The sequence below is a fragment of the Nyctibius grandis genome, chromosome 1 (genome assembly GCF_013368605.1).
Source record: "Nyctibius grandis isolate bNycGra1 chromosome 1, bNycGra1.pri, whole genome shotgun sequence".
Classification (NCBI taxonomy): domain Eukaryota; kingdom Metazoa; phylum Chordata; class Aves; order Nyctibiiformes; family Nyctibiidae; genus Nyctibius; species Nyctibius grandis.
The window spans coordinates 107,999,365-108,019,959 of record NC_090658.1 but is presented as its reverse complement, the minus strand read 5'-3'; the positions used below and the strand labels follow the sequence as shown (position 1 = coordinate 108,019,959).

Sequence of the window (20,595 nt, the reverse complement as noted above, 5' to 3'; positions counted from 1 at the left end):
ATCCTACGGCGCAGGAACCGGACATGTCCCGCCCTCGGACCTGTGATTGGTGCGAACTGTTGACTGTCGGCTCCAAGTCACATGACTCTGCCGAAAAATTCTATAAAAGAGGCCGGATCGCTCGACCACGCGGGACCCCACCGCCATCTTCCGAGAAGGAACAAAGGATCCTGTGGGACGCCGCTGGATCTCAGGGGTGGTGACTATCCTTTCCCTCTCAACTGTTCTCTTTCCTCTCTTTCTTTTACTCCTCTCTCTCTCTTCCTTGCTCACTGAGTTGCCTCATTGTTGGACTTAATAAAGTCAGAGCTAAGTTTATTGATACCGTGCCTCGGTTGTGCTTTGTCCGAACTCAAGGATCACGAATCTATTTTATTTTGGGTCAGGATTTTGGGGGGTGCTTTACCTGCAGGCAGGCTAAGCATACCGGGTGATTTATAATTTGGCGGGCCCCACGTGCGGGCTGTCTGCATTGAACCAGGCATGCCGCATGTGGGCTGCACTGGAGTTACTAATTAGTCGGGTCCCTCTTGGGGACTGTCTGCATTGTATTTCTAGATTTACTCCTTTTTACTAATTAGGCGGGCCCCCCACGTGGGCTGTCTGCATTTTATTTCTAGATTTACTCCTTTTTTACTAATTATGCGGGCCTACGTAGGCTGTCTGCATTTTATTTCTAGATTTGCTTTTGAGGCAGACCTTAATCCGGAACCCGACACCTACCAATATCATCAGCTTTCAAATGATGTTACGGTGACTTCATGTGGCCACTAGGGACTTCCTGTGTGGTCATTATATGGAACTGTAATGTTCCAAATAGGCATGAGGATATCATCATTAACTTCAATGGTTTTGGTTTTGTTGCAGTTTCCTAGCATCATTCTTTTTGTCAATTACTCTGTATGCTGCAATATCATAAATGTATCCATATCTGGAAAATTTCTTTGAGTATAGGTACTAAATAGCTGTGATCTGCATCCACACAAACTCTTTGTTCCAGCATTAAGGGAAGGGTAATGTTTCATTAATTCAACCTACAGTATATAGACTATTGTTTACTAATTTAAGAATACTGTGTTCAGACACAGCTTAAGTGAACTAAGCCTTATTTCTGCATTTCCTTACCCTTCTCACTCTTTAATAGAAAATACAATTTAACAATATCGGCTCCAAACTCACCAGTAGTAAATAAATAAGCACCTAACAAAGACATTGTGACTTGCTGAATTCTGTGAATATAAATTTGAGGATCACTTCCTGTCTTCAAGAAATTTGTATTTTGGTTGAACTCAGCATTCCTGTGTGTTGAGAGTTACACAGATCTAAGCCTGTGGTCTTAGGTCTGTATGAATAAAGTTACTTTTGCAGATTTTTCTGAGTCACAGGAAGTTTTATAACAATGACTGCATAGCAATATTAATAATGTACTTGTAATATAGCTCTTCCTATCATTAGTTAAATAGCATACAGAATTTAAATAGACTATGATCAAAAGAAAATCTTCAAAGTCATTTTCTGTGCAACTGTTAGGTATGGTATTACACTACGTATTTTATCTTTAACAGATTCTAATAACCTGGTAAAAGCTTTTTCTTTCTGTTAGCTGCTTATACTTTGTATAATACTTTGTATATACTACTTCTTTAGTCAGATCACACAATTTATAATACAGAATATTCTCTCAGAATGTCACAAAACACTATGCAAAACCCACTCATAATTGAATTTATTTGATATACCTGATATTACCTCCCTAAAAGCAAAGAGAAAGTTGGAAACAGAGTCAAATATTATTGTGAATCCTCACCCTCATCATTCTAATCCTTACATAATACTAGCCTAGTTTAGTTAGATAACTAGTTTAGCTAGAACTGGTCCAAAAATTTAAACAAGGCTTGAGAGAAAGCAAACAAATTCTGGTATCTGGGGTCAAACTAGAGAATTTAAATATTCAGAGACTATGAAATGCATTAAACTAGATTGTATGTGAACAGTCAGTAATAAAGGGAAAACATGTTAAATGTCAAGTCCAAGCAATCCAAAAAGGACAAGGATTGCTTGGTGCATGCTCTTCAGAGCTCAGCTTCTGCTATGCAGTACAAGAGAGAACACATCAATGTCAAGAATTATAACCCTCTACCTGACCTTCTTCCACTTACTGCCTGCTAAATACTTCCTTGGCTCCCCTGTGGCATAAGACAAATATCCCTCACTTCCATAATTATATACTTGCCTACAATTACCTCAAATTCTGTCCAAACATCACTGCCATTGCTGGCAGAAAGAAAATCCTTGCTAGTGTATCTGTCAGTGTGAATGCCCATTAGTGTCCATTTCAGAAAGCTGCAAACTGAACAACACAAGAATTTCTTGACAGCTTGACCAGAAGTCATCAGGTTTTCTTTTTTGAATTCCTCCCTCCTGCCCCTGTGTGGTTAACTGAAACATATTGTTCTTTATTATATTACAAACATCAAGCTGGAGTGAATTGTTCTTTCCATTTTGATGATAGTGTATATCAAAACCCAAGCTGTCCCTTCCAAAACTGCATGCTTCAGACACCAGCCTAGAAAATGTATTTATCTCAATGAATTACCGCAAGAGGGGTCAGATTCATGTCAACAGCTAGTAAGTTGTATAGATATACTGATAGAATCAGGGCCTGCTAAATTAAAAATGGCATATTTATGATTCACACCTGCTTTAATACAGGGAAAAAGAAAAGATTGCTGCACTGAAGAGCTGCATAAGAGATTGAATTGCATGAAAGTTCTTAATCTGGACCTTATGCTACTTAGAGGAATACATTTTCTTCTCTGCTAGTTCGATTTTTATCTTTGAATTTATTAAGAGATCTTTATGATAGAGAAGTACTACAAAAGGTAGTAATTGTTCTCTAATCCCCTTACCAGTGAATCGAGTATTTCAGCTCCTGAGAACCTTTAACACTTGAAAACATGCAATAGAGAAGCTTCATAAAAGGGAACAGTAACTAAAAGTAAGCTTGTATTCTCACACATATTACATTATCTTGGTATAGTGGTAAACAAAAGCTTACAAAAAGAACGATGCTGAATTGTGCCACATATCCTAATTCAAGGTAATAAGGCTAGATGACACTATTAAAATATTGATTGCATAAACCAGGATTTTTACTGAAATATTTTAATTCTAATCACTACATTTGGATATACTCACACATATACTTCTAGGCATTTGTGGCCTAAACCTACGTGTCTATATTCATCATGTATTCAGTTCTTACTAAAACCTGACTTCAACTGAGAGGTTCAAGCAGCATGCTGTATGAGGAAACACTCATTATTTCCAGATGTTTTTATTTGTTTCTATATTAAAGAAAATATTGAAACTACTACTGAATTAATAAATGAGATTTTGAGACCAAGCTTGAAACATCAGTGCCCACAAATGCAATTGGATTAAACACGCACATTTCTAAACCATACAGTTTGGATAGTTGTTTCCTTTGCTCATTAAGATTAAAAGGAATTCAATCGAATAGCAGGAATATTTATTCTTCCTAATGTTGTACATATTAGAAATGCAACAAAGCACATTTTGATTGGACTTGCTCGTGGCTGTGAAAATAATTATGTTATTTATTCTACCAGAGTTTGGGCAGAAAAAAAAAATGCATATGAAGGATTAGTTTAAATGATTAATTCCTGTCTTTTCTACAGTTATCTGTTGCATGTTTTTACTGCTTTATTTATCACCATAGATTACTGCAACCAGTTTAACACCTACAGCCGTTCTGAAATAATAAGAAACAACGCCACACAGTGGCTCTCAACAATACTTACAATTACGTTATGACCAGAATGAAATTTTTCTAAGGCACTGACCATTTAATTCTTTTAATTTGAGAGAGTTCGTGTATCTGACTTTAAAACAAAAACAAAAACCCAAAGAAACAAAGGAAAAACCCCATCTAAGTCATCAATTTGACCATAGCATACAAATTGAGTATGACCACTGAACTTGGACAACCAACTCATACCTACATTCTTGATGTTTAACACAAAAACACCCTAAAGTAAATGATAAAATTATATTATTCACCAGAAGAGTTGTGTGTTTTTGAAGGCTACAAGGGGAACATGTGCACTGCCCAGGTTAGACATGAACTTAGGTTTGCAGGAGCAGACTGCCCAGATCCTTCCCATGAAAATAAAGACATACATAGAAAGAACCCACAAATGGAGAGGACAAGAGAAAGACACATTACTAAAAGGAAGACAAAGTTTCAAGAAATAAAATAATACTTATTCAATTCCTTAATTTATCTTGAAATATTTAGGATTAAAATAAGCTGTCATCAGTGGCTGAAGCTTTTATAAAGTATTTATGAAGTTCTATAAAGTTACTTTAAAACAGCAATATACAGTGTGGAATATAAGGTATATGATCAAATGGTAGCCAACTAAATATATTGTACTGAAATAAAGCTGTTTTTCCTAACATACTTATCTAAAACCAGACATGCTTATAACATTTACAGTGGTGAAAATATCTTTTTAAGTAGAAACTCTCATCCATTTGTTCTAAAATACTAAGGTGATGTAGAATTTCTATTCTAGTGAAATAATTTTTATTCCGGATAAATAATTTAGTAGCGACTTAAGGACATTCTCCTCTGTTTCTCCTTGCTCCTTGAAATTTCTTCTGGGATAAAGGGAGTGTTCCTAAGTGATCCTCATTTCCTAATATCATTATGAAGATTTTTTTTTTATACAATGACATCAGGGGTCTGCAGGATTCTGGAATGGCTAGTTTAGAGCAGGTTTACTTACTACTCTAATGTAAAATGTATGCAGAAGATAGGGCTAGACGAAACACTGTTAGGTCCACTTCGTCTACAACCCCTGTTGTAGCCTGCTGATGCAATATTTGAAGTTATTTGGACTTGATGTGATCAGCAGCTTCTTATTGCGAATTGGCATTTTTCTGGTAATATCTATAGTTGGAAAGCCAATTGTCTTCATTGTAATACATAAAGGTCTTCTCACTAGAGAAGAAATTATATTAAAGTGTAAGGCCATCCCTTCACTGTTCCAGGACTAACACTCTCTTACCTACTAGGCATTTGCATAGGAAGTGTTTTAGTGGTTTTAGTTCTAATAATTTATGATTCCTGTTAATCAAGGAACAATGAATACACAGCAACTTTAATTGCACTTCCTGTTCATGTAATATTTTCTATTCATCCTCAAAAGATTTAAAACAAAGCTCATTTACTTAAATAATTTTCTTGAAATGTTTTAGGATTAAGCACTAAGCCTGGTTCCCAAGTTAAAAGAAAGTAAAAAAAAAAAAATGCAATACAGCTTTCTCAATTTCAAAGACAGATAGCTTTTACTCTTTCCAAAATATTTATATCTACAACCATATTAAAGGATCCAATGTCCTCTGATGCATACACGTAATTTCAATTAATGCTAACTGAGAACTATGTACATGTAGCAGTAGAAAAGAACTCTAAGACTGTATACCATGAGGGATGTAGGTAGCTAAGAACTTTGGAATTTTGGTTTGTTGCTCTGAAAAATAATATTAAGTAATGATCTCTGTAGATTTCCCTGAAATACAATGAAAAACCAGAACAACTGTGAATTTTTATTGTTAGTTTTAACTGACAGCAATTTATTGCTCAGGAAAACAACTTAATAAACAAAGCCATTTCTCTTCCATGAAAGAGCAGGAACTATATAGAAGTGCATTTGAATTCATAAAAGTGTTACTCAAATACTAAGATAAGATAGCTATAAATTAAATATTTCCAATAAAACCATTATTAAATTTTAATCAGGGTCACAGAAGACCCACCAAATCTCTATAGCAAAATACCTTAAAGAAGAACAAAATGACCTAGTTGAAAATGAAATAAAGTGTGACCATCAATCTTAGTTCTCTGAGGACTATCTAAAATTTATTTTCTGGAGTCTTTTTTCTCTGTGAACTTTCTGTCTATACATAGGTAAAACACCATTAAATAACTAACCCTCTGCATCTACATTGCTGAAGTGCTATGCTGGAGATTTTTAAAATACATAAATACGTTTTAGTTCTGGTTTGCTTGCATGATTACATTGTTGTCATTTATTATTATTTCTTTTTCTTTTCTTTTACAAAACTAAGTGACAGTTTTTCAGCTCATATAAACTGTCATAATTCTGCTGGCTTTTTAAAATTAATCTATACTGATACTAGCTCTTACTTATTGGCAATATTTCGCATTAATTTTGTGTTCTCTCTTCCTCTCTCTAATCTAGTGTGTCCCCACAGCTTGCTTTCTGATCAGGAAATGAAAGGAATGTTATATAAATCTTTCTGGAAGTCTGTAATTCATCTTTGAAATACTATTTTTTTACATACATCACTAAATTTCCTTTTGTTGTGACTACATAAAATAAAAGAGAAGCACTACAATAAAGAGCAGAATCTATGAATGGGGAAGAAGGCCTTTCTTACTGCAGGGTCTGGAATCCATGTCTTTTCCTCTGTCCTCAGTGAAGACAAACTGAAAGAAGACAACAGAGTGGATTCCTGCAAAGCAGGTACTGACAACTTATAAAAATTAAGAGAGAAGGTCTTTGTTACCTGCAATGATTTGAACCCACATTGCTTCTACTCAAAAGAATATCCTTATCAAGGACGTATACAGAGAATTTCAGCAAGGAGACAAACTCTTAAGCTGTCTTCTGTAATTCCATTCTATAAACTTTTAAAATACGTATTTGAACAAGAACTGAAAACCATGTACTCACTTAAGTATCATGACCAATTGCCTACATCCTATGTACATCCAAGTCCAGCTCTGTCCTCTAAATGAACACATTAAACATAGGTCTCTAGCCTCACAACAGTGGGGTATTGTTTATACATCTGAACTTGAACGGTGGACCACTTTTCCTGGTAATTAGAATGCTGATACAGATCCTGCTACAGCTGCTTAGTCTTATTAAGTAGAAGAGCCTTAAAAGCAGATATTGAGGACTCCCACTATGACTACTCAGACATTCAAATTTCTGCAAGAAGATTAAAGAATTGAACTGAAGCCTCATATGCTATATCTGAATGTTATAGCTGCAAAGCATTTTATTTAGGAAGACTACGAATCTAGCCCTCCTTTTCCTTTGCTTTTATTGAAAGTACCTGATGTTCTAACATAATATTTCATGTTGAATGTTTTTTCCCAGACATCAAAAATTTTTGTGTTTGCTTTAGTAAGACAACTCCTCAACAAAAGGACATTTTTATTCCAAATTTTAGACTGACTTCTGAACTAAAGGTGTTTATTTTTCCAATGCTGATTCAAACAGTAGGTGACCGAATGATCACAGGCTTCAGAATTCAAAATTAAACACTAGCAATATCTGCATCTTGTTACTTGGAAGAATATTTCCTTCTCTGCTTCTTTCTCGATCTAAAAAGGTGACTGCTCAATATAAACCAGAAAATTCTTGCTGTGGGGATTTTCTTAGTTTCTGTATTCAGAAATACACACAGATGTACTATACTCCTGCTAGCCCTGCAGAGACGATAGAGCCACATAAGAAACGAAATTATTCTTTCCTGCCAGACTATCAACAGAATAGTTGACTAAGCTCTGAATGCTGAATGTTGCTACCTTGACCTGTACTGAGTTGCGCTTCTGAAAAACCCTGGCATTGAAGTATTGGAACCACTTAAGTCAATAGATGCTTCAACAGAGCACAGTTGTGGGACTGGCAATTAGGAGACAAACAAAAGCATAAATCTAAGTGACCTTGCATGCTCCCAAGCACTTTTTACTTGTTAACAGAACACTTATTTCAGGAGTCACAGTGATAATAAAACTGTTACAGTAAAAGATAAAAATTGAACTTCAAAATGTTCATTATACAGCAGCTTCCTAGAATAAATTTGTACTTTTTTACACTTCATATGGAATCATACTTTCACTGCAGGTTAAAGAGAAAGGCTTGGGGAGGAAAACAAGCTGACCAACTGGGGAGGCGAGCTCCCCAGACAAAAAAAAAAAAAAGAGAACTTTGCCAAAATAGAAGATTCTAAAAATATTCCTGTAGAAGTAATAGTCATATTTTCATTTTACATGACCATTAGAATGACTGTCTTCAAGAAAAATACAGCATGCTTGCATATAAATGCTTGAAATAAGCAGGAAACTAAATGAAAACATAAGACTACCTTGTGGATTATATTTAGTTTAAAATATTTGTTATGAGCTGAAAATATAGTCTTCCAAAATTCTGTACATATTTATATTTTATACAATTTTTAATCTCAGTCCTAAATAGAGTTTATTAAAGATCATCCATGTTTTTACTTATATGTACTTCTTAAAAATATGAATAACAGTATTAACATTTTTAGACTTTAATATTGGAACGCATGTAATACAAAAACTAACTCCAAGAAAATTCTTAAATGCCCTTTGTAAGAAAATAGAGGTTGTTCACATTCAAAAATTAAAGAGGATTTACTTTGTGACCTTCATCAAAGCATTCATCAGACCATTAATTTATCACATTTTTTTAAAAACTAGAATATTCTTAGCAATAACTGTTTCCAGTTAAAAGCAATACTATACAAACACATGCTAAATTCACTATTATTCTAAAGTATTTAAAATTTTTGAGAGAGGTAATAATACAAACATGCGTGTTTGAATTAAATAGGATTATATGAGGTAATCCATTGATGTTTATGACACCAAATCTCTGTAGTTTAGAACCAAGCTGCTCACAAAACGCATGAAAAGTTGATATATAGCAGAATTTGCCATTAAACTTCTTAGGTTATTCTGCTCACACCACCAGTGATTTACCAAGATAACTGTAGTGTTTTCTTGTAGCTCTGTGATTACAATGTTTTTTTTGCAATTACAGCAATTTGTTGAGGGAAAAGAATTTGAAAGAAAGGAAAGAACAGGAAGGAATAAATATGAGCACGTGTAAATAGGAAAAAAAAAATGTTATCTGTTCTGGTTTTATCTATTTCCAAGCAGTGAAACTGACTCTTACTTTTTTTAATTACCTAAATTTCAGAACCAAGCTGAAATAAGTTGGAAAAAACACCCCACACCAAAATTAAACCCCACATTTTTAATATGTTGTTCTGAATTGCCAGGTTGGTTTGTAACATGCTGCTAATTTGTGAAAGCTGTTTTTCAGCAATTTCGAATGTCACTTCATTTAAAATTTCAGTTTAATAGATATCATTTACATCAGGTTCATGCCAAACAGACTTTGGTAGTCAGGGAAGAAAAAAAAAACCCCAAACCAAAAGAACAATAAAAATTCTCTCTTTCCCTTTCCATATGCGTGCTTGTTCCTGAGAAAGTTTCAAAAAAAGCAAGCAGTCTTACTTTTGTATTCCAGGTGAAAACCAGCTGCTGCCACGCTGATATCAGAGTGAAAATGTAGGTAAAGTTGATTGGAGGTGCTATTCAACAATGCTGGCACAGTTGTACCTGAAAAATAAAAGTTATGGAATAAACTGTAGCATGCTGATATACCAGAGTACTGAATCAGATAGGCTCATTTTCTTCTCATTATGTGCATGGAAATCTCAAACATTCTGCTATGTTCTGCCTTGTTTTCTCCTGAAGGTGCAAGAAAATTTTGATTACAAGTCATGATACTAAGAGGCTACATAAGTACGATCAAACAAGATCCCATCATGTTCAGATGAAACTCTATTGACTTGTATAGAAAAAAAGAGGCATAAACAGAAAAAAATCACATAAGTAAAGGAACTGATTATGAGAACAAGCTCAATTGCCATTTGGCATTTTTCCACATGTATAAAAACCCTGCAGTACAGAACAGAGCAGTCCAGATTTTTCCTCTGTGTCTGCTCCACACCTTCTTCCCACAATAATATTTCAACCATTTATCCTCGTTCTGAGGGTATGACAGGAAATGAAGAAACAGGTGTAACACACACACAAAAAAAAATACATACTAGATTTATCTAATTCAAATAACTATAATAAAATTGTGTGCCACTGACTTCAGTGTGTGCTACACAACAAGCTTATCAGTAACCCTGGATGCATTTTTCACCACTAGCATTGCTAAGTCTGACACAACATTTTCTATGTTACCACATGACTACTATGTAATTCATATTCTACAGTCTAAAACTGGAACATCTACAGAGGCTAAAAATTACATCATTTTCTATGATTACCCTCAAAGACAGTATCAAGTAGCTAACAAACTTCAATGGTGGTTGCATAAGAAATATTTTCATTTCCTGTGGGGCATTTGCAGTAACTGTGAGCAGCCTAGGTATGAGCTTGAAACTCAGGCTTAAAAAGAAACACTGGAAAGAATTATCTTCATAAGTTTACAGTCTAAACAAGGAAATGGAAATACTTTTAAATCTAGAACCATATTAAACAAAATCTTGATATAAATGGTGAGGAGCTAAAAGATAACAAGTCAGCCTTTAAGGAAGGTTGCACTGTCTGACATGTAAACTCCAAGTATGGAAATAGTACAGAGCATTCGCATCACACAGTACTTACTTACCATGGAATACAGGAAACAGTGAAACATCTTCCTGGAGGGAGGATTTTTCACAGTATCCATAAGGAGTTTGAAATACATTTGAGGATGTTTAAGGTGTCTGTTCTCTAAGAATGAGGATGTTGACTCAGAATGATTATACTCTTCATTGAACAAAATTGCTCTTCTGGCAGTTCTGTCCCTTTGTAAGATCTGCTAACATTTAACACCAGTCTTTTAATTCCTTAGAGGGTGATATTCAATAAGATGAGAAATTATATCCTATTGTACTGTGAGAAATAAATGAGGCTAGAGTTTTTAATTCTCATAATTGCCACATTCAATGGCATAGTTCAGGCTGGCAGCCTGTCACAAGCGGGGTCCCCCAGGGATTGATACTGGTGCCTACACTGTTTCAACATCTTCATAAATGATCTGGATGATGCGATTGAAAGCACCCTCACCAAGTTTGCTGATGACACTAAACTGGGTGGTAAGGCTGACATGTCAGTCATCTAACAGAGAGATCTGGACAGGCTGAAAGAGTGGACTAGCAAGAACAGTATGAAGTTTAACAAAGACAAGTGTAAAATCCTGCACATGGGTGAGAATATTCAAAGAGCCCAGTACAAGCTATGATCTGTGTGGGTGTGGAACAGCCTTGCTGGAAGGGTCCTGGGGGTCCTAATGGACAATGAGCTGAACATGAGTAAGTAGTGCACTGCTGCAGCAATGAAGGCACACAGGTTCCTGGGCTGCATCCAGAGGGACATTACTAGCAGAGATAGAGATGTGATCATCCCACTCTACTCAGCGTTTGTCAGGCTGCACCTGGAATACTGTGTCCAGTTCTGGTTCCCACAATTCAAGAAACACATGGACAGACTGGAGAGGGTCCAAAGGAGGGCCATGAAGATGATCAAAGGGCTGGAGAACCTGCCCTATTTGGAAAGGCTGAAGGAGTTAGGTCTTTTCTCCCTGGAGAAGAGAAGGCTCAGAGGGGTACCTCATTACAGTATTCCAAGACTGAAAGAGCAGCCAGAAAGAGGATGGAGGCTCTCTCTTCACAGGGAGCCACATGGAGAAGACAAGGGGCAACAGGTTCAAGTTTCACTGGGAGCAACTTGCACTGGGAGAGGTTTCATCTCGACAGAAGAAAGAAATTTTTTACAGTGAGAACGATCATTCACTGGAATAACCTCCCCAAGGACATGGTAGACTCCTCATCACTGGAGGTTTTCAAGATGCAATTGAACAGAGTACTAAACAATCTCATCTAGGCTCCCTTTCCCACAAAAGGTTGGACTAGATGATCTTTTCAGGTCTCTTCCAGCCTAGGCTGTTCTATGATTCTATGATCTAACTGAAATTTTATTGATCATTTGCCAACATTTGCTTCTTCTGGGACTGGGTATACAAAGCATGGAAGATAACGTTTTAGTGTGGCAACCAGATGTAGTGTCCACAGTGCCCTAGTTGTTTTGGACTTCCTTCATCATCAATAGAGAGAAACAGTACTTAAAGGGCAGGAGCAGATTTCATGAATAATAGCTTAGGTGTAGATAGCTCCATGGTAGACATCTAACACTCATAGAGATGGATACCATGTTAGGATACTGGAGTCTAATTGACTTCTTAACCTCTTGATTGGAATCTGTAATCTGGAAAACAGAGAACTCTCCTAGGAGGCAGTAAGTGCGTGTCTGTTTCCCTAAAGGCTTACAAGGGAACAAGGACAAGTTTTCTACTTAATGTTTAATTATGATATTATTGTAGAAACTTATGTCCACTATCCCTTTCAAGTGTTAGCAATGACAACCAAGAACAATGTTTCTCATTCCAGAGGTGAACACTACGCTGCATGTGTGAAATGCTATCTAGGTATCTAAGAAATTTGTAGACCAAGAATGGAGATTAATGGTCATTTTAGGCATATCTTGAGTTAGCACAAACATAGAGCATGGATCACATTCTTACCTAATTTCTTTCTAAATTTAACTATCATCAAAAGAGTAGATTCTCCAGGTGTGAACGTCAATGACTACTGTATTTGTATATCTCTCTGTATATGTCTATACACATACATATGCATATTTAAGTACATATACGTATGTAAAAGAATTTCAGGTGTTATTTGCATTTCCAGTTTTAGATGGAGCTGTAGCTATATTTAGTCTCATTTTTTTCAGTTTGAGTATGCTATAGACAAGTGAACTAGCAATTCTAAAATACTGCTGCTTTTTTGGCTTGTTTCCACTTCTTTGTTCATTTCTGTGTATTAAGTAAAATGATCTCTCACTTAAGTTCAGACATAATACTCTCAGGAAAAAGCAACGTGTTTGCCAAGGATATCTTCTCACTTGGCTACTATGTCTATAACCTTCACTAAGGAGTCCAGGACAGACTTCACTTTGGCACAATGATGAAAGCCTTTCTGTCCTTTTATCCAAGGAATTTCCACTCTCTCATAATTCCAGTCTGTGACACAATTTGCAGCACAGCATGTTTACAAGTTATCCAAGTTTTATGTCTTTTTGAATTTTTGGTTTGATGGACAGGCTTCATGTAGGAATTGCCATTACTGAGCTACAAAAACAGAGTATCTCTAAATTCAGTTGATGATTTTGTAGTCATAATAAATGCAGGCTTTAGAAGAGAAAAATATTATTGGAAGGAAGATGTCCATATTGGATTGAGGAAGTGGAAAATATGAGACTACAGTTGTTAAAGACAAGCATGGAAGATCAGACATTTGGTAAACTTAACAAATATATAACCTGATTATAATTTAATTAAACGTTTTCTTTAACATCATATTTTTAATAAATTCACCTCCTTTTAGAAAGCAGGATGGCTACTGAAAAACAGGGAACTTAAATCACTTTTCCAAATGAAAAATGAAGTATAGTTCCTCTGCAGGAGAAAAATCAGTTCCAGTTATGGCTTTTATTTTTTTTTTCTTCTGAATATAGCAAGTAAAATTCTATCCTGTGTGTAAAAACTGTGTCCTTCCCAACTAAGAGAATTAAGAGTTGATCTGTGCGAACAGTCCCTTCATTTTACTAAAATATTCCAGGTATAACATTATTATGTAAACTTAGAAACATGTCTGCTCCTCATAAAATGATCAGTAATAACAGGAAAAGAATTAACTCTATCTCTCATTAATGAACCTGTTTCATTCAAGCATTTAGTAGGGCACCTAAGCTTCATTCATTAATCAAAAATCTACTATAGCTATATACATTCTGTAAATGGTACAGCAACTGCTGTAAAAGACTGAGAAATTACTTTGATGGTTGTCTTTTAAAGGTAATGTTATTTTTATTTCCTCATGAGCCGTGAGCACTACTTTGATGAACTAGTAATATTGAAAGCAAAAAAAATTCATAGTTTTCCAATTACTCTGAATGTCTCTCAACACTGTCTAGTGTCATCTAGAAAACTTGATCTTAAAAGGAATCAGTTTGCCCACCAAAAGGCATCACCTGTCAATATTAGGCACAGGAAACTAACTGGTTTACTAGTCTGTCACATGCCACAAGAGCACACTTGGAGAGAATCCCTCTTGGCATTCAACACATTAGTCTTATCCAAAGCAGCTTATTTCCAAGATGGCTGCACAAAAAGCCATGTATTCTGCCACCAGGAAGACAGCAGCACAGTCATTATGTCTACTAACATATGGTCTCAGGATTTTTACAAGGGCATGTAGGATGAAGAGTAACGGTTTTAAATTGAAAGAGGGTAGATTTAGATTAGATATTAGGAAGAAATTCTTGACTGTGAGGGTGATGAGACACCAGAACAGGTTGCCCAGAGAAGTCATGAATGTCCCCTCCCTGGCAGTGTTCAAGGCCAGGTTGGATGAGGCTTTGAGCAACCTGGTCTAGTGGAAGGTGTCCCTGCCTGTGGCAGGTGGGTTGGAACTAGATGATCTTTAAGGTTCCTTCTAACCCAAACCATTCTATGATTCTATGATTCTATGATTTTTGTTACAGTTTTGTTTATGAAGCCCCTGTCACTTTCCCCTAAAATATCATCCTCACATTACAAGCGTTACTATAGTATAAAAAAAAGAAAAATGCCCTGATATTTCTGCCATTCACTGATAAAAGATGACCCACAGGATTAATCAAAAAGGACAAGACAATATGTAAGGGCCCAGATTGCTCTAGCAGACAGTCCTTACTGGCCCTGCCCAGCCATCTGGGACCTGCTCCCACCCTATCCACGGTCCAAGACTACATTTCAGCCCCTGAGGCTGTCAGTTTCTGCCCCAGTGATCACAGAATCATAGAATCATAGAACTATTTTGGTTGGAAAGGATCTGTAAGATCATCAAGTCCAACCATTAACCTAGCACTGCCAAACCATGTCCCCAAGCACCACATCTGCACGTCTTTTAAATACCTCCAGGGATGATGACTCAGCCACTTCCCTGGGCAGCCTGATCCAATGTTTGACAATCCTTTCGGTGAAGAAATTTTTCCTAATATCCAGTCTGAACCTCCCCTGACACAACTTGAGGCCGTTTCCTCTCATCCTATTGCTTCTTACTTGGGAGAAGAGACTGACACCCGCCTCGCTACAACCTCCTTTCACGTAGTTGTAGAGAGCGATAAGGCCTCCCCTCATCCTCCTTTTCTCCAAACTAAACCCCAGTGATGTGAGGGATTGGACTGGGCTGCTGGCGGCCCTGACCTTGAAGGAATGGAGCTATGTCAGGTTAAACCTGAGAGTGAAGAGGAATTTAGCAAGAAAACAGGACGTGAGAAAAACAGGATACAGAGTGACATCCCAGCTGCCAACCACGGACTCGTGGCCGGCGCGTGACGGCCAATCAGCGGTTGTTGTCGGGTGCGTGAACAGCAAGCGCAACCAATCATAAAGCTAGTCAGCTAGAAAGGGAAGGTATAAAAAATGGAGTAAAATAAATGCAGGCGCCTTTTTGCTTTTGCTTTTGCTTTTTGCTTTTGCTTTTGCTTTTGCTTTGCTACCTGCTTGGAACTATCCTTCTGTCTCCTGTCTTTATTTGACCACCGTGACAAATATAACGACTGTGATGCCACAGCAGGGCTGGTCTCCAGCTCCCCAAAGCCCTGCCCTGCCTGGCCATGGGCCCTGCTGAGCCGGGCCCACACATGGGCCCGCATCGCAGCTTGTCCCAGTCCCCAGAAAGATGCCTAATGCCTGGGACTGGGGCTGCACCAGTGTCCCCTAGCTGCCCTGCTCCTGGCTGGGGTGGTGGGATAGGCCCTGGCTGCTAGGCCCTGCCCTGCCACACCAGGAAGCCCCTTTCGCTCACAGCACCCCAACCCCAGGCAGCTGCTGGCCCCTGCTGTGCCCTGACACAAGGGAATGGTATAGTTTTCTATCTTTGTAAAGCCTTCCTTAAGAAACAGAATCCAGTGAATTCACCTTTCCAAATCAGCTCTGTGACATAGTTTAGCAGCACAGGTTAGTCATTTCTTAGTAATTAGTTGTACATCTGTGAATCTTGAACGCATATTTAGAAGACAGATGAATTCACAGAGACTGAATCAGAAGACAAAGGTATTGTACAAGATTTAGTGAGAAAGATAAGATATCTTCTGAATTTTACCACTTATGAAATTATGCCTGGAATTAAGTTTCAACGTCACATTACTGGTTCAGTTTTGAGAACAGCAGATTTCATGTCATGTTTAAATATTCTTCATTAGGCCTTCCCATACACAAAATAATTCTTCATTTTAAGTCTAACATTCATTATACAAAAGAGAGAAATCCACAATAAAGCTGTGCTACTCCCTCTCCAATGAAATATTTTAATACAAAAAACTGTCTTTTTCACTTTCCCTGGAAATTGGGAAGGCTTTTAAGCTAAAGCAAGATGACACAGTTTTAGTACAGAATAAGAAAGTGTTTTGAGTCTTGAGTTAACCTATGAGTTGTCTCACTTTTACCCTTCCAATTTTCTCCCCCATCCCACTGTGTGGGAGTGAGCAAGCAGCTCAGAGGGGCTGAGCTGCCTACTAGGGTTAACCCACAACACATTTTAATATGTAAATTTTGAAGTGCAACTTCAAATTATTTAATTCAATATCCAAATAAATAATATGGGATTAATTTTTTCAGTTGATCATTCATTTCCTTACATAATCTAATACATATCTATACTTAAAAAGTCCATGAAGTCACCAGAGAGGCAAAATTCCACAAAATGCTTCAGCTACACCAGAATTAGATCAGTCTTGTGATAGAGTTCATGAGTCTGGGATATTATTCATGACTTAATCTTATACGAGATATCTCTTTCTCTTGTTTTGGTTTATAGAACATGATCTTTCTATAAAAATTGTCTTACAAAAAAGGAGTAAAACCATATATGCCTGATGTACACATGAAACAACAAATTACATGGTTTGTTATGTCTCAATTGTAGTAATTTGTTTTGTTCTCTGAGGTCTGGTGATTTTGAACGAATACTGAATGCTTCATCTTTTTGCTGAGAAAGGGAGGCTAACAGGAATAAACTAAGTCAAAGCTATTAAAGTAAGCTTCTCAAATGTCAGTACCAATTTATATCACTCTATGGCAGGGGTAGGTAAGATAAAAGATTTTTTTGAAAGCATTATCACCTAAATCCCACTAATCAAAGCTAAACATTTTAGAAAAATCTCTCTTTGAATTTGAATATTGACAGGTTTACAGCACCTGATATCTCCTCCCCAAAATGAGAACATTTCATAATGATACAATGAACAAAGTACAAATATACTCCTTGTCTATACATGTGAGCAAACAAAGACATGTTCTCTCTCACACACCTATACATGGAACTTTATGTTTAAATCATGGTATATCATCACCTGAAAAGCTCCCAAGACGTGGTGCTGTCATATCTCCACCATCGTATATTTCAAGAGAGTCCCAATTATGTTCAGTGGCAAAGCTGATGACCTGGATCTGTAAAACACCATCACAGAACTTTTTAAGCCAACTAACCATATGTATTTTTAAATGTTCTAGAAACAACAAAATAAAAAGAGAACATGCCCCAAAGAAACAAAAACACCTGAGTGAAAAAATGTAAATAAAAAATTAACATTCACTTCTTAAGTTTTCCTTAACTTTTAGAAAACATGACACTAGGTACATAAGAAGGAATCTGCACGTATGTTGCATGATTATAAATAATTACTCAAAGTGTAAATGAGCAGATAAACAAGACAGATGCAGGCCCCTCAAGTGCCTCAGTGATGTCCTAGCAGATAGAAAGGGTTGACATTTGCATACCAGATTGAAGGATCACGACCTGCTTTCAATATTCTACACAGTTAAAAGAGAAAGCTACTTGTTAACCATTTCTCATTCATACCCCCATCTAAAAATAAAGTAACATAGAATAAAGCTAACCAAAAAATAATACACAGCACAAAAAATAAAGCACAAATATTCCAAGCACCCAAAAATATGATCTTACTGATTGCTATTTTTCTGACACTTCTAGAGAAATAAACAATTACTTTTTAAACTGAACCACAAACTACTTAATATTCCATGCTTGACAGAATATAGACTTGCCTGAATACCTGATCCCTCAGTCACTACGATTTTCCACACGCAATTCAAGCTGTTACCATAAGGTTCAGGGTAACCTGGTGAAAGAATAGTACCTCTCCGCTCAGTAAAATTCCCACTGCATGGCACTGAAAGAAAGTATTATCATGAATTATTACAAAACCTAAACCACTTCAGAGCACAGAAAAGTGATAATAACTTTACTAAGCTAATTATAGTAATTCTTTTTTGTAGCATAAACACATAGACATGCAACAATGACCTAAACTTAGAAAGCAATGTTATCTAAAATATATGAACAATCTCAAGTATAAAATACAACCTGCATGAATAAACAATTCAGAAGCAAACTTCATTTTGAGTGTGTCCAGGCTAGAACAGCCTTGCAGCACAACCTAATCATGTCTTACCTGAGAGTAACAACGAACTTTTAAGACATAACATGAAACACAATTATGATTGACAGAAATCATGTGAACTTACCCACAGCCTAAGATAGTTCCAATATTGTATCTAGCTGATAAAGCAGTGTGGTACATTAAATATTATTACTGTATATGCAATTGCTTCTTTAAGGTTCAAGAAAATAGAACTAAACTAAACAAAAAACAGAATACACAGAAAATAGGACACCTACATCTATTTTTAGAACACTCTAATTAGTTATAGAGTAAATTCCTATGAATACAAATGACTTTTGGATATAAATCCAAGGAGGGAAATAAATAAACCTTTCAGCATTTACAAAAAAAATTCGGAGTGATAAACATTATCCCATTGCAGGTTTATTGACAGACCGAATAAAATTAGATACACTTAAAAATGTTATAATTATTCAATGTACACTATGCTTCTTAAAAAAAAGAAATTATCGTCCTATGTGTGATAGAAATACACAAGTACTGTGCAGTAAAACAGGTAAAGACACTTCTGGAGAATTAAATTCTGTCCTGTATTTCAAGCTGTAGACAAGTCATGAAAATAATGAATGTTCAAGAAAATGTGCATCACACTTGTTCATACAATCTAAGTCATTACATGAAACACTATACTGCCTACCAGCCAGCTGATACTCAATTACTTTTTCATATGGAAAACTGCCTTTTTAAATTGGGCATGATTGATATTAATCGAAGGAGAGTGAATATATGTATTAAATACTATTTTCTGAAACAGCCTCTGAATTCTGGTTCAGACATGTGACAAGACGGATGACTTAAATGTAATTGCTTACCTACACAGCTTGGTACTGTGTCATTCCACTGAGCTAAGGCATTAGGTACAGACTGACATCGGATAGCTTTTGAGCCTTGTAGCAGATAGCCAGGACTACACTCAAATCGAACAACAGAGCCTGCTGAAAACTCAGAGCCGATTCTCCTTCCATATCTAGGCTCCGGAACTGAGCTACACTGCGTATCACTTGTGCGGGGAACAGCTGCATAAAGAGAGGAAGAAAAAAAATAGATGCCATGATTCCAAATGACAGTCATCATCTAAAAAATAAATAGACCACTAAAAATGCTCATTGTTTCTTGTAGGACAGTGCTTAATTGTATTTGTTCCTTTCACTTGCTTGCTACTGTATTCTCAAAGAATGGCCTAATGTTTTCACGGCTGTTAGCTGAATTGCAGTTTTGGGCTGTGACCATGTACAGTCATGTGAGTGCCACGGCAGCTGGGAAAGCAATTGACTTTGGAAGCACGTATTAGGTGTGAGACAATCAATGGGTGTTTCAGCTGCCCTTTTTAATGACAGGATACTGTACCTACCACCTATTTTACTTATCAAACATGCAAGTTTTGGCTTCTCATTAGAGGTTTCTCATTAGAAGCCAAGAAAAATACTATGCTGTAGATAATCAGGTATAAAACCAATGTAATATTATGCAAATATTTGATTTATCATATTGGAGAATACAAAGTGACAACAATTTCCCCTCAAGGCTATTGCTATGTTTACAGTTGACAACAATTATTTTTACCAATAATTTCTGAGAATTCATAAACCTGATGTGATACAAGAACAGTTAAAAGACTGCAAGCAACATTTAAAGAGTAAAATAATAAAATTCATCAGAAGCCCATGGGTTTATTTTCCCTTTGGCTTTGTTATTTATAACCACTTCTTTATAATAGGCATATTTTTGTACTTACTGACTCTTAGTATTGTGCATGTTATTTGTGTATCAAACTTGTTCTTTCTACATTTTATTTTGCAGTTAGCTAGTAAATGCCAAATTTTTTTTCAAATATATATATTTATAGAAAAAATGATATAAGTATCATTTGTGTGAAATATGATCTGGTTTACACTATAATAAAATAAATGTACATAAAAAAATAATCTCATTAAATATAAGCAATTTTTCTGTGTGACTGGCATGTTCAATAGCTTTGATCAGTTTAGTTTCTTCAAAAATTAGTTTCAGGGGATCACTGGATCTAGGTATGAATAAGTAACACCATGAAAATTGCCTGCCATTCGGTT

At 36.3% G+C, this 20,595-nt stretch overlaps 1 protein-coding gene across 1 annotated transcript in view; it reads right to left on the bottom strand.

Annotated features, from left to right (window-relative positions):
- The window catches only part of CSMD1 (CUB and Sushi multiple domains 1), a 1,320,281-nt gene that overhangs the window by 164,867 nt on the left and 1,134,819 nt on the right, over nt 1–20,595 (bottom strand). The window contains 4 exon segments of the mRNA XM_068415956.1: nt 9,392–9,496; nt 17,393–17,489; nt 18,108–18,232; nt 19,339–19,542. Of these exon segments, the coding sequence (XP_068272057.1) occupies nt 9,392–9,496; nt 17,393–17,489; nt 18,108–18,232; nt 19,339–19,542 (531 nt within the window).